General features: G+C 44.1%; 1 protein-coding gene across 10 annotated transcripts in view; it reads right to left on the bottom strand.

Annotated features, from left to right (window-relative positions):
• KIF1B (kinesin family member 1B) overlaps positions 1 to 14,508 on the bottom strand; it is a 79,588-nt gene that overhangs the window by 4,513 nt on the left and 60,567 nt on the right. For 5 of the 10 annotated variants that reach the window (XM_041460283.1, XM_041460276.1, XM_041460275.1 and 2 more), the window contains 15 exons: positions 14,242 to 14,442; positions 12,277 to 12,385; positions 11,645 to 11,711; positions 10,854 to 10,938; positions 10,485 to 10,590; positions 6,551 to 6,665; positions 5,893 to 6,026; positions 5,332 to 5,393; positions 4,497 to 4,642; positions 3,999 to 4,238; positions 3,493 to 3,564; positions 2,801 to 2,922; positions 1,906 to 2,055; positions 1,385 to 1,577; positions 686 to 804 (listed from right to left, as the gene is read on the bottom strand). In XM_041460283.1, the coding sequence (XP_041316217.1) occupies positions 686 to 804; positions 1,385 to 1,577; positions 1,906 to 2,055; positions 2,801 to 2,922; positions 3,493 to 3,564; positions 3,999 to 4,238; positions 4,497 to 4,642; positions 5,332 to 5,393; positions 5,893 to 6,026; positions 6,551 to 6,665; positions 10,485 to 10,590; positions 10,854 to 10,938; positions 11,645 to 11,711; positions 12,277 to 12,385; positions 14,242 to 14,442 (1,921 nt within the window). The remainder of the gene's footprint in view (positions 1 to 685; positions 805 to 1,384; positions 1,578 to 1,905; positions 2,056 to 2,800; positions 2,923 to 3,492; positions 3,565 to 3,998; positions 4,239 to 4,496; positions 4,643 to 5,331; positions 5,394 to 5,892; positions 6,027 to 6,550; positions 6,666 to 10,484; positions 10,591 to 10,853; positions 10,939 to 11,644; positions 11,712 to 12,276; positions 12,386 to 14,241; positions 14,443 to 14,508) is intronic. The other 5 variants (XM_041460284.1, XM_041460282.1, XM_041460281.1 and 2 more) reach the window with 1 other exon arrangement.

A 14,508-nucleotide genomic window follows, 5' to 3' on the forward strand; every position in this document is an offset into this window, starting at 1 on the left:
CCTCCCCAAAGTTCATCCACCTTTTTTTTTTTTTAATTCTTTGGTACAGACCTAGTTTACTCCGTATGTTAAGAAAGTAAAATGTATCCAGGGCTGTAATGAGGAAGAAATCTCACTTCTCTGCTTCTTTAATGGGAGAAGGGATCATTTAAGGGCTTCACTGTTCAGAAATTATTTGATGGTATGGTAACAGCTTCGCTTTTTACGTTTGGGGTTTTTTTGTTGAAAGGAAGAGCTACTGCAGTGCAGTAAGATGTGTCCAGCAAGCAGGGGCTGTCTGTGATAATGGAGAGGCTGCCAGAAGAGTTATAAAAGGGAATGTAATTTCTGCTGTAGCTCATAATCAAGAACCTAAAAAGGTAGTCCAGCACAGAGGAAGTAAGAAACTTTATAAATTTGTAAAAGGCAATACAAGGAAACCATCTTGTGGTTTCCACACACAGCATCCCACACATGTTCAAACTGGACATGGCTGTTCAGAACATCACAAGCCAAAACAACAGCCCCTGCAGTTCCTGAAATACAGGGCTGGTTTGTTTTCTGATTGTTCTGGGGGTTTTTTCTGTCTGCTCTCCTCCCTCCTCCAGTTCCCACATCTTGTCAAATTCCTGAGAGCAAAACTGGAATCTGTGCCCAACCATCTGGGTTTGAGCTCGTCCCTCGGCAGCTCCGCGCTGCCTCTTACCGGATGGTGCCAGCAAGGAGAGGATTGAAGGCGTACAACCAGTCGTTCATGTCCTTGTCATTGATGGCCTGGAGCAGGACCCCGCGGTGCTTCGTGCACACTCCAAACGTGTTGGGTGTCTGCAACACGAAGGACAATCTAAACACAAAGTCTACAAGCACAGGGCTGATGCACATTTCCTCTCTGAGAGAATCTGCTCCGTCACATCCCTCCTTCACTGATGTCTCACTGCTGATTTCCTGGGTATTATTACTCATTATCTTCTACAAAAGAGAGTCTTAACTGCTGAGTGTGGGCTTTAAGAGATGGACCAGTAGAGTTCATTTGATTCCTTGCAGGATGTTTGTATGTTGTTTGTATGTGTTGTTTTGTGGGGTTTTGTTTTTAAACAAACAAAACACACAAGCCCAAAAAAACTTACAAAGGAAGCTGCAAAAACCCAACATGCAGGGTGATGGTACCCATGCTCCTAAAAGCTAATCTGATGTGTGACAGCAGCCAGGGTCACTCTGTACAACTGTGTCCAAAACCATAAGAAACCCTGAACAAAGTGGGAACTTTGTGGGCAGGATCCTCAGTGTCTCCACGACTCAGATCCATTTTGCTCGCACCAGAGATGACACACCTGATGGTACAGATGCACTGCTACTTGTAGTGTTCTTGCTTTGTGGATAAATAAACAACAGCTCTCAGACTGACCTTCACCATGGCCTGCTGATCCTCGCTGTATTCCACCTGAGCTGTGGATAAGTTTATGAGTCCCCTTTCTACAGGATCTTTGTCACTGTTGTAAATAAAAACATAGGGACGGCGAACCACCACGAAGTGCTTGGCCCAGGAGCTGGAGAGTGGCTCCTTGAAGTGGAGGTATCCCTTCTTTGACACCACAGAGCTGGAAAAAACAAACCCACGTCAAAAACAGAAACAGATTTTCCCTGAGTATTCCTGTTAACTGCAAAACACTGTGTAAGACACTTGGTCCTTAATATGTTTTGTCTGCAACAGTATTCTGAAAAAGTTCTTCTAAAACAAGCTGAATGGTGTCCTCAACAGCCATGCAAAAGTCTGACAGTCTTCCCCAGTCCATCACAGAGGACTCTGCAGCTCTGCTATCACCTGTTCATTTTCCTTCTTCAAAAGGGGCACAGAACCTAAGAATCTCAGAAAGCCCCTGTGACAGTTCTTGGGAAGCCACAATCACACAACAATAAAAAACTTACCCTGGTCTGATTTCCTCAATATCAGGAACCAGGTTTAGGAACTCGTTCTTTCCAGCTCTGGCAAGGTAGGAAGTTTCTACTGCAGGAATTATCTGGAACTGCTCCACCTCATGACAGGGACTGGAGGCACGAGAATTTGCTTCTGGTGTCCTTTAAAAAAAGTAGAGAAAAAAAATTAAATCACAACAAAGCATCTGAATGTGACAATGGAATTTAAACTGCATCTTCAGGCCAGCCTTAAGTTCCATCCTCCAGCCCAGATTTATTGTATGACACTGGGATCCTTTTGTACAACACTGAATAGCATTTTCCCTTGATATCTGTGGAATAAAAACCACCAGTAAGTTGCTTCCCCACTACTTCAACATTTTTTCTCCTGCTAAACATAGTCACAACACAGACATACTTCCTACTACTGCTTGATGTAAAATGTTCTGTTTCCTCAGCACTCCTCCCTCAGGGATGCTGAACTGAGAAGGTACAAATTGTCTTTCCCTACATAGTTATTACCAATTTCATCAAAAATATCTTGTATAGATACAGCTGAGAAAGATAAACAGAGATTAATGGCCAAACTGGTTTATTCTGGGTTGTTATTAGTAGACCTTTTCAACAGACTTCTGAAAAAACTTGTGGACTGTGCACACTGTAGATGCACTGGTCACTGGAATGACAAGCATCTGACTGTTCCCCCAACACAAGCGGAAAAAAAACACTTCAAAAGAACAAAATGGGGAGAAAGAACTGTGCAGAGTGACTGGAGAAGTAAGGCAAGGGGGCTGTAATAGAAATATCTGGAAGTAGGGAAGAGGAAGAGGAAAAACAAATCAGAAAACAGCAAAGAGATCTGTGAAGCACTGAAAAGTGGTGTTTCCTTTTAATACATTACACTTACTTCTGATCAACTGAGTTGCACCTGGAGTCCACCAGGGAAGGGCAGGTGGATGAAGGGGTGAGGGTGGCACTGCTGAAACTGGACACGGACGGGTCCCGCCCAAGCGGGGAAATGTCCGAGAGCTGCAAGAAAGCATCACAGGAGCTGATGTTCACTCCTGGCTCACAGAACAGAAAGGCTTCTTCATCAGCCATTCCCCTTCTCAGTAGGCAGATTTTCACACAAACCACCACAAACCCATCTGGGGCAGAAACACAGCAGCATTTACACGGACACAGGTTGTTATTATCAATGTCCTACACTTTGATTATTCACACTCTGACTTCTTCAGGGGATAAACATCATCCAGTTTGAAACTTGGTATTCCCTTTGCCTACAGGCAGAATTTTTAAGAGTAGATTTATCCTTTTACATGGGAAAAGTGTATGTAGGGAAAGACAGTAAGAGTCTGCTAATAAACAGTTATTTAATTAACTGTAAATAATACTACAGTACAAGTCCACACCATTGCAATTCCTGCCATAGCCTTTGGAACCTAATGCTGAATTGCCAAATGCTTCCAGTGGATTGAAAATAAAAAATTATAAATTAATATAAAGTGGTTTATCTTCTCATAGTATCAGCAGATTCCATGACTCACAAACATGCTGCTATTGTACTACAAATAGAGTGTATTACAATGAAATCTTTACCTTACAGTCGCTGATGCTGTTGTACACCTGGTTGAATTCCCGATTGAAGGTATGAGTAAGAAGCTGCAGACACTAAAGGGGGTACGTGAGGGGAAACAAATGAGCACAGAGAAGAACTTTAGATTTAGATTTTCAGAGAAATTTGAACAGAAGAGGTGATTTGCCAAGACACACTTGGCAGGTCATGAAAGAAAAAACAAATTCTAAACTGCTATGAAAAATCACAGAAGAGGGTAATAATCACTTCACTTGCTAAAATTAGAAAGTTTTTATAAAACCACTGACACAGGGGAGTGAGACACAGCCACAGCCAAACCTCCCCAGCAGCACTGGCCAGCGAGAGTGGCTTGTTTCACTAACCAGGATGTTAAAGTGAAACTCTCACACTACTGGCTATTCCCCAGCTATCTGAGAAGCTCGTGACTGACCTATAATCCCCTGTGGCAGCCAGCTGCCCGCAGGATGGCTGCCCTGGGCCATACCTTGGTGGCTGCCCTGGGCCATACCTTGGTGGCCAGCTCCTTCTCCCGGTCCACCAGGCTCTCGATGTCCGCGGAGTCGTAGCCGCTGCTCTCGCTGGGCGTCACCGCGCTCTCGAAGGTCGTGGTTGAAATCTGAGAGGAGATGCTGGTGGAGGTGCTGAGGGTTCCACTGCTCAGGCTGGGAGACAACGAGTCACTCAGGGACTTGGGGATGCTGTCACCAAGCTTCTCACGAAGCAGAAGAAAATGTCGGGTTTTTTCCACCTAGTAAGAAAGGAAATCAGTGTCGTCCGCTCCAGGAAGGTGCCGATTTTACATACACCAAACTCTCAGGAATCCTTTACTATTCGTACCAGTAACTCTCCCCAGGGAAGGGAGTTTACAGTGGCACTGAAAATTGAATTTGCCTTTGTTGAATACACTGAGATTCTGAGCTGAATCCACTTAGTAGCCAGCCACACACTGTGTGTCTTCTCTGCCAGGAGAACTGATTTAAATCTTGACTTCCATCTCTTTACCCACCTCATGCAGCAGTTCCAGTTTCTCCAGTTCCCACTGATGCTCTAGAATGAGGCTGTCACCCCTGGGCCTCCAACCTGCCAGGTTCTCTTCTCCCCTCACATATGCCACAGAAGTATCCAGGACTTTCCTCCTCCTCCTCTGCATTCCTGAGCAGTAAAACACAACACGAGATGTGTTAAAACCATAGCCAGAGAGGTGTCACTGAGAAATAATCAGCAATTTGCAAAGAACCAGTACTTCTGCTGTTTGGCTGGAAATACACAACACAAAGATTTCATTACCTACAAATACACAACCAAAGATATTTGATTTAGTCCAGCTTTCTTATTTTTTTCAGATATTTTCTATTGACCAAGATATAATGCAAACTCCTGTTCAGTCTAATTCAACTCAAGGACTTCAGTTTCTACATCTTAGAAGAAAAATACACAAATACACCATGAACTGCATTCCTTCCAAGAGGCGAAGTTGGCATCAGAAATCAGCAGCATCTTCAAAAGACAAGAAAAAGCTCCACTGCTGCAAAACCCAGTCTCAGCTGTTAGTCATGAGCCATGGATTATGCTCCTAAGCCTCAGGTTCATGTGCTCAGTGTCTGAGTTACCCATGTCAGAAAACATAAAGTTTCCAGTGAATCCTTGTTCACCAATGGTAAACACAGAGCTGAGTCTAAAGTAAAAGCCTGAGTGAGTGTTTTGTGGAACAGCAGCATTCCATTGCTCCTGTGAAACACAGGAACTGCTTCTGATCAGGACAGAAACGTTTACTCCATTCTGCCTGAGAAATTTTCTGCAGTATTTCATATTTATCACTGGAACACCCAGCCACTGCTTACCTGGACTTCCTGTGTCTGACATTTTGCATAAACTCAGTTCATAGATCCCAGTTACTCGATTGCTGTTCACAGGAAAGCAGAAGAAACAAAAACACACTATTTATTATCTTCAGAAATGAAGTGCTTCAGCTTTAGCTCAGAGGTTCCAAAGCAGAATTTTAAGTATAGTTGTTAGTTAGAGCTAGATTTCAACACTACTCTTGCACAAAACAGCCAGAACTGCAAGATCCCAAAAAAAGGCATTTCCCCCATGTTCCCCCCCACCCTGCACTGGACATGCTGCAGTAAATTCCAGGTCAGGATCAAAGTCATCTAAGTGCAAGCTTGAAAAATGGATCCCTCTTCCCAACTCTGTCAGTATGGAAAAGAGGCCAGTAAAGAGAGAAGCCATCAGAGTTCCACTGAAATAAACGCGAGAAAGAACATTCAAAACCAGACTGGAAAACCTATGAGTAGGTAAAGTTACAAGGAAAAAAAATTAAGAAAACTAAACGACATCCTCTGAGAGGAAACACAAATACTGACAGAAAAGGTCAATGCCAAAACTGTAAGGGCACTTACGAGTCTGGGGACTTGGAGTAGCCGCTGCCAAAGAGGCTGCGCAGGGAGCGCGGCGGGGAGATCTTGGCGTCGCGGGAGTAGAACACCATGCAGACATCCTTTGTGATCACAGCAGGCTGGATGCAGTGGTCCAGCTAAGAGGAACACCAGCAATGAATGAATGGCTGCAGCCAACTGTGCCAAGTTACACTGCTGCCCTTACTGGGACAGCTTTTGAAATTTGTTCTTGTTTGGGTCTTTGGTGAAGGGTTTTCATATGTGTAACTGTCAAAGAGAACTGCCAAACTTCTTGATGCATCCCATGAAATTATTTTACTACACAAAACAACAGTGTCTTGCACACAAGCCAAGAGCTAAGCCCCTGTTTGTAACACCAGTACTCACACAGCAATGTTCACTGATTCCAGTGGATTTTCAGATACAAAGATAGATAAAACAAGTAAGACAAAAGGTAAGACCACCAGTATCTCTTGTGCAGTAAGACCTTGACATCAAGATGTTAACTTTGAGTCCATTGTTTCCACCCTGTTCTCAGGAAATGAATAAATACTCTTACTGGCTTCAGGATTCAAATCACTTTTGAATCCATTTCTCTTGGGTACACTCTGTGTCCTGTCTCAAACAGTTTACAGCCAGCAGGAAGGCACTGGTGTCTCACCTCCAGGTAGGCAGAAAGGGTCATGTAGATCTTCTCTCCATACGGTGTCACTCGATTGAGGAGGAGGGAGTTGTGCAAGGAACTATCCCAAACGGCCTCGAACCGGTAGAAAGTCCTGCAAAGAAGGACAGTAGAAGGTCAATAGCAAGCACTCCTCTGCAGCCCCCTCATCACTCAGTGTAAAGCATCTCTTCCTGATATCATCCTCCAGTGATGTGGATAAAAATACTTGAAGCAAAAACCTTCTCTTTATTTCCAGGATCATTTACTTCTACCTCAAACTGTGTGGCACAAAGACCACCGCCTGTTATGGAGAAGACTCATCTAAAAGAGAAAAGAGGGAATGCAGAAAACAAAAGCTGTCATAGCTCTACAGGGAAGTCAGCACTGAACAGTTGTTTCTAAACAGAGAAAATTAATTTCTACTGCTGCAATTCAGCCCAGCTGGATCTTAAAAGAGCATGGGAAGATTCTTTCTACACCCTATTTTAGGACTTCTGTAAGACGTTTCTTCGTCTGGGACAAGGAAAGAGAGGAGCTGAAAGCTCCCCCAGGTCTACCCCAGCAATGCAGAAGGTTCAAGTAGAAAGTGAGAGACAGCATCACACACAGCACAGCTCAGTCACCACATCCAAGGCATTGTTATGCTCTCCCCTCCCTAGCAGGGGCTTGGGGAAATGAGCTTTCTCCTTTCCCACAGGCAGCAACCAGGCAGGAAGGTGCCTTTGGAAAAAGACCAATGCCCCTGTTCAGGAACTCAGCACACCTTTCCACACTGCTGACAGAAACAGAAGGGATTCATTCTTCATCACCTCTACATCATTTCCCTCCCAAATCCCCTTGCTATTTTTATCCCATTTTGAGTCCAAATGATGTAGTATTGAAAACAAGAAAGTGCTTCATGTGCATTCTTTTTTAAAAATAAGTTATATATCTGAAGAGTTTCTGTACTAATTCCAAACTCAGAAAAATGGAAGATGAAACTAAAGACAAAGGACAAACAGCAGGGTGGGGGTAGAAGAAACAAGAAAATACAAGGCAAAACAAAAAGAAACATGAAACAGCCTAAAAGCAGACATGCCAGAAACAAAGAGTTCGACCTCAAGTAGAGGTCTCAAGAATTCCCTTTCTCTGATACCAATGACACAATTCCAAACTAATACATAAAGGCACCATGAACTGCAGTCAAGTGAGAACACTGCTAGATTGCATTTGAAGAACCATATTTAGGAAACTACTTCTAAATATGTTGTTTATATTAAAAATACAGAGAAACATAATCTAAAGGGCAAGTATTTGGTAGCTTCAAAAACACTGTGAAGCACTGAGAAGTAATAATCCTCATTTTAGTTAGATCAGGCAAAGAGCACAGTTGTCTTCTAAGCCTTTACACATCCGAGTTGAGTCCCTATGTTTTAAACTTTCATCATGACTTAGTTGTGACAGCAAGCAATTTTTTCAACTTCTAGCAAATTCCAGATCTACTCTCAGGGTGGAAGAGAAAGTAGTAAAACCCATCTGACCACAGATGGAAAAGCACTGTACGTAGCCCCAGCATCAGTTCTGCACCATCTGCCAAACAAGATTTCTCCTCATGGAGAGGGAACACAGGGGTAAATGCCCCTCAGGGCAGAAATACCACCACCCTCTTGAGTAAGATGAGGCTTGCACAAACACCAAGACGAAGTCAGGCACAGCTTTGAGGCAATTATTTTAGTGGATCTTTTCTAGCCAGGAAGTTAAATATACACAGCTTTGCCTGCCTAAAGCAGAATTTGCTACAATAGCTATAGAGCGAGACAAAAACCAAAGTGAGCAAACTCCTTTCAGCACAGCCAACAGCACACAGAGAAGGGAGCATGGGACACAAAGCATGGAACAGAGGAGAGACAGGTTAAATGTGTAGCTAAAACTGATTCTGAAGTGGATCTCAGCATCATGAAAGGCGGTGAATTGGGAGCACTGAAGACTCTGTTGTCTCTTTTCCAGGGGCAGAGCTCAGAAGGCAGAGTTCAAAGTGCCCCAGACTGTGCAGCTGCCATGCTGGGCTGTGATCCCCCTGGGAAGGAGAAACAGGAATCCAGCCTGGGCAGCTACTGCATGTCTGGCTCCTCTGCCAGCTGCTAACTAAGGAGTGGCAACCACATGGTTAAATTCCAAATGCAAATCCAGCCCCAGAATCGAGGCTGAAGAGCATCACACGGCAGCCACTGCTATTTGATCAGAGCAATTCAAGTAACCTCATGTTCAGTCCTTGGCTTGGTCCTTCAAACAAGCAGCATTGCAGAGTCAGAGACACTGAGAAACTCCAAATTTAGTTCTTTGATACAGAACAAGGGAAGAAAATAGCAAGGAATACAAAAGGGTCTATATCTGATGGCACATCAAGAGATTCAGAAAGACTGCACAAAGGAAATTCTCCTACTCTCACATGTGAAGGAAAGTTCACCTTCACAAGTCCCCCAGTGAACTGTACCTGAATAACCCTCTGGCACAGAGGAGGAGGAGGAAGAGGAAGGGGAAGAGGAAGACTACTTCTGGAAGCACTAAGAGGTGTGCTAACAGAATTCAGTAAAAGCTGAGGGAAGTGGCAGCAATACAAATGGGACATAAAGCATTCTATTTTCAAGAATCTTTATGTTCAAAGGAAGCAAACAGAAAATACCTAGGCATATCCTTATCAAGAAAGAGCCTGTAAAAACATAGAAAGAGCTTCAGTTAGTGCAGCCAAAAGCAGAACAGAAAAGCAACAGCTGAGAGGAACAGAACAAGTGGACTAAAACAAAACGAAGTGAAAAAACCCCACAGAAAGCAGCAAACAAGTCTGCAGACAATGAACAAACATTAAGACATATCCCTTACCAGGGCCTCAATTCCCTTCCACCACGCTGCCATGCACTCATCCCACAACTAAACCTTGGCATTTTGGGATGAGATGGCCAACAGCTTCACCCCACTCACCCTTCACCCAAGCTGCCCATCTTACAGAAAACTACAGAGATATAGAGGAATTTATTGAAACAAAACAGAAAGCACAGGGCTTTCTAACTGCAAATCCAATAGCATCAGGAAGGAATCCAGCAACAGTCTCCCTGTTTTCCAGTTATATTGATCCATTAATTCAAACACACTAAAATACCCACTTCTCAGTGGAAGGCAATAAAGAACAGCCAATGCCCCAGTCCCTGCCTGCCTTTACAGACACCAGGTGGCAGAGAGCCCACAGGCAGGAGCAGCATTCCAAATCCACTTTAATGCCACAGGTGTTCCAGGCCCCTAACACAGAGGGAAGAATTCCAGTGCTTGGAAGGCTCCCACCTCCAGCATTCAGCAGAGATGGACTCAAACCTTCCTCCCCTCTGGAAAAAGCCACTCAGAGCCCCACTCCAGGGATATTCCTCCTTTGCACCAGCTGAGCAGAGCCAGGGAGAAGCCAAGTGACTCTGCTGTCAGAGCAGGGAGAGGCTGAGCCCAGTGCCCCCTCTGCCTTGCTGCACGTGGCTGCAGACACTGCAGCAGAACAATGTGAGTCTGAGCCTCAGAGCCACAAACCCCTACGTACACATCTGCAGGTGTACCTCCCAAAACTCTCCCTGAACTTCCATGCTGTGTTCTAGCACCAAACCTTGATGTCAGTTTAGAAGTTTTGGGTTAAATCCTGAGGCCCCCTTAAGCTGTTCCTTTCCATCTGCCCTTTGTGGTCCATACACATGGAAAGTAATTCAGATGCACTGTCAGCAAACCCTTCCCACAGATCAACAGATTTCAGCATTAGCAAGGTTTTACAGTGATGTTCATTCTCTACCTGTGTGTTCTGTGCCCATGGAATTCTACATTTAATAATTAGCCACGTTCCCAGCTTTCCAAACATCCTGCCAATACCTCAGAGGTCAAACTTCTGATTCCTGCTGGAGGGCTCACTTCACTCACTTACCTGTTGGAGCTGTGAGAGGACTTCAGGTATTTTGCAGAGATAATATTCAAAGACAGAATGGCATCCACAGCAGCTTCATCTACCTCTGCTTTATTTCTTATACGCCCTAAAAAGGGAAGGAGGAGGAATCAATTAAAATTCAAACTGCAACACAGAAGGAATTTGTTTTCCCAAACACAATTTCAGACTACATGAATAACAAGTAGCTGTAAATGGAAGTTGCAAAACTTAAAAGTTCTTCCTGTGGATATTTTTCAAAACTCTCCTCCTACAGGTGGTGCTCATAAAAATGACAGAATCTGATACAAAGAGAAATTACCAGTAATAGTTTTTCTTCCTTACAGAGCAAGACACAAACCATTTACTCACCAACCACGAGCTCTCGCACGTCTTTCCAGTGCAGCTCACTGCCCTTCTCATGGATGATGGTGACTGTGATTCTCCTCTGGATTCCCTGGGGGGTTCACAAACAAAACACTGCTGAAGTGGTCACACACACACATCATCTATTTTGCACTTGTACTGCAAAAGTGAAGTAAATAATATAATTTAAATAATATCATTAATATCATTTAAGTGATTTAAATAATATCATTACATATCATCTGTAACTGAACAAGCAACTCTTTGTTTCAGGACCCTAAAATTCACTTCAAGGGGATGTTATATTCTCATATGTAAAGAAATTGAATGCTTCCCCTTCCTCACTCCACAAAGACAGAGTAGGAAAAATATAACTTTAAACCTATAAACCATATTAAACTGGGATTATCTTTATAATCTAGCTAGAGACAAAATATGACTGATTGTAAGAGGAATTTAAGATGCACTGAGATACAGTCACTTCAAAGATTATGTCTCATAACCACAAGCAGCGAGGAGAGCAAATGGAATTTGAGTCCACATGGTCCTTCTGTGTCCTTAGAGATGCTGGAGAACACTGAAGGCACAAATCTGGTCCCAGAGGTTCCTGCTTTTTGAAAGGCTTTCCTCTTCCATGAGCGGGATGCCCAGGGATAAGGAACAGGACCAGCAATATCCTGGGGGCAATCTCCTCAGAGCCCAAAGCCCAGGCTGTGTGAGAGGAGCTGCCAGCCCGGGAGCAGCCTGCCCTCCCTCCCTGCACAGGGGACACTCCTGTCCCACAGCCTCCATCATACCTGGTGCAGCAGAAAGGTGCCCTGGCAGGGCAGGCCCGCCGTGTGATCCACGATGGCAGGGATGTACCTGTGGGACAGGGAACCACACATGTACCAGCACAGCAGCTTCCTCTCCTTGTGGCAGCTGACACACAAGGGTGTGTCTGTCTGCCTGCTCTCCAAACAGGCTCCTTCTGGCATTACAGATCAGTGAATCATGGAATATCACCCACTGTACCTCCAGTGCAATTCACTTCTCAATATAACCCCTAAGGACCTGTCAGGGAAAACCTTCTCTGTAGCAGAGATGAACACTGAACAGAGGCTGCTATGTGACTGGAGTGAAGTCTCCAGGGTCCCAAAGAACCCAAACTCATGGCCTGCACTGGGAACTCCTGGTGCCTGTGCCTGGAACTTCACCACGGACAGACCCCTCCAAGTGTGAAAGAAAGTCATTCTGTCACTTTAGTCCCTTCTAATGGGGGCAATACTGCCAGACTGGACACCCATCACCACAAACCAGGCAGGCTCCTACCAGGGTGACTGCTGAACATCAGCCTGGTCTGAACAGAACAAAGGGGAAAACCCCAGAAATCTCATAAACCACCATTCTTGAGACACAATATTAATCACAACATTAATAGAGGACTTACTCCCCTGTTGGCTCCAGTTCACTGATCTCAAACCACACCAGGAGGTCGTATTTGCTCACACTCTGGCCCAAGCTGGGCTTGCTCATAGTATTCAGCTTTGTAGCTGGCACTTAAAAAAAAAAAAAAAAGAAAGAAAGAAAGTAGAAAAAAAGAGTGGTTTACAAAGACTGAACAAGTAAAGCTTATCCAGGACTCACAGAAACGTGCCATTTCAGAGGTCCTACATATTCTGTGTACATAGGCAGACCACAGCTTTTACCATGAAAATTATGTTGCTTACAGCAATCATTATTTCTCTAAATGTTTTTTAAATCTAGGTTTACTAGAATAGAAATAAATTTTGGAGTTAAATAATGGAACAATAGTGCATCCAAAGAGCCTGGGGAAATATACAGTCCCTCTAGATCCACAGAGAAGTTTCCTCAAATGTGCATCAGTTGCTTTATGGCTTGACAGTTGGTGATTTAGAATTGCTGAGGTCTGTTCATCTGCAGCATTACTCACCCATAAAGTGCATTTCACCTTCCCCACACAAGAGGAAAAGAATATAACTTAAAACTTCAGTCTTCACTCTTCATGTGACAAGCTGCCAGCCCCCTGCACCACTTGGTTAAGGTGTTGTATATGTAAAAGGCAGAACAGGACTTATTCCAGAGCCCTAATCCTGCCTAAGTATTTTTCTGGGCTCCTTATCTCTTGGCATTAGTGAGTATAACCAGCCAGATCCCCTCTAATTCCTTTCATTCAAATGTAGGGATAAACCATGTTAAAAAAATAATGAGACAGCTTAAATTCTAGAAATAACCTAATACTCCCTCACACACCACACCTTTTAGCTGCCATTACATGCTTTCTCTTATCTGTTCACTCATTACATTTCTGTAAATGGGAACATTTTAAAAGCTTTGTTCCTGCACACTCTGAGATTTTTCTGATCTTCCATTTTTTTTCCTTTCACATACTAACCTCACTGCTTTTATTAAGCCAAATAATTATTTTCCCTTCTACCTCTCAAGACCCAATCCCCCCTTGCTCAGGTATTCTTTGGGTTCTCCCACCTTTACATCTCTGTATCCTTTGGCTTCTACCATGACTTAATTCCCCATGCACTGGGCCCCCAGTTAAACAGGTCCTTACAGGAGTGCCTAGGTGCTCTCTTTTGAGATCTGTTTCTCTTCTGGGTAAAACAGCAGCTGCCTCAGAGGGACAGATTTTACAGGAATCAGTTTTTCACAGCACAGCTCCACCCTGGGAGGCAGCAAGCCTGAGGCTCATCATTTGCCTTCCCACACTTTACTCAGGGTAGTAACTCTCCTTACACCCAATCACCTCATGCAGCTGCACATGAACTCACTCCAGCCACAGGAACATCAAACACACAAGTCACTCAAGGTTATTGCTAAGCAGAGCAACTCAAAAGCATCAGAAGAGAAAAACAACAGAAAGACACATGGAACTAAACATGAAAGCTTGATTCCAGATGTTCTCAAAGATTTGCTCTGGTACAATTATTAATCAGCATGACTTTTTATTTGAGTAAAATAAAACAGAATAGAAGTGGAAGTGAGGAACAGCACTGTTAGTGGCAGGAAAGGAAGATGAGTGAAAAGGAAACCTATACAGAACACAGCAGAATGTTTCCTCTATACCTGCCTGTGTTTCCTATGCATCTCTCATCCCAGTACCACTCTATGCAGAACACAGAAAAAATCAGAGGTCCTGGAAGTTCCAGGGAACAGATGCAGTGACACACAAATCTGTGACTCCCAGCACACTGGAGTCTACAGACTGTCTCTGTGGTTCTCTCTAAAAGAGCCCTAAATTTAAGCACAGCATCATCCTTCCATGAGCACAACCATGGCAGCTTCTACTCCTAATACTACCACATGATGAAGGAAAAAGGAATTTGGAAGCACATTTTGGAACTACTTCTACATCTACCACAGCCCGAGTTTGGCTACTAACCATCTCGCTTAGGAGCCCGCTCACTCTGACAACTGGGAACAGGCAGAAAGAGGAAAGGTGGCAGCTGGTCAGCTCCATCCTGGAAAGCAGCCACGGCAGAGGAGGCCAGCACGTTGGCATGCTCGGACAGCGTGTTCAGCACGTGCACGTTTACATAGCCAGACATAAGGTACCTAATCAACTCTATCTTCCTTTCATGGTCTGCAGAGGGAATGCAACACACACAGAGAAAGGATGGTAGAAATGTGCAGGTGAGAGAAAGACGGA

Source organism: Pyrgilauda ruficollis, unplaced genomic scaffold (assembly GCF_017590135.1).
Source record: "Pyrgilauda ruficollis isolate IOZ18807 unplaced genomic scaffold, ASM1759013v1 scaffold141, whole genome shotgun sequence".
Lineage (NCBI taxonomy): Eukaryota > Metazoa > Chordata > Aves > Passeriformes > Passeridae > Pyrgilauda > Pyrgilauda ruficollis.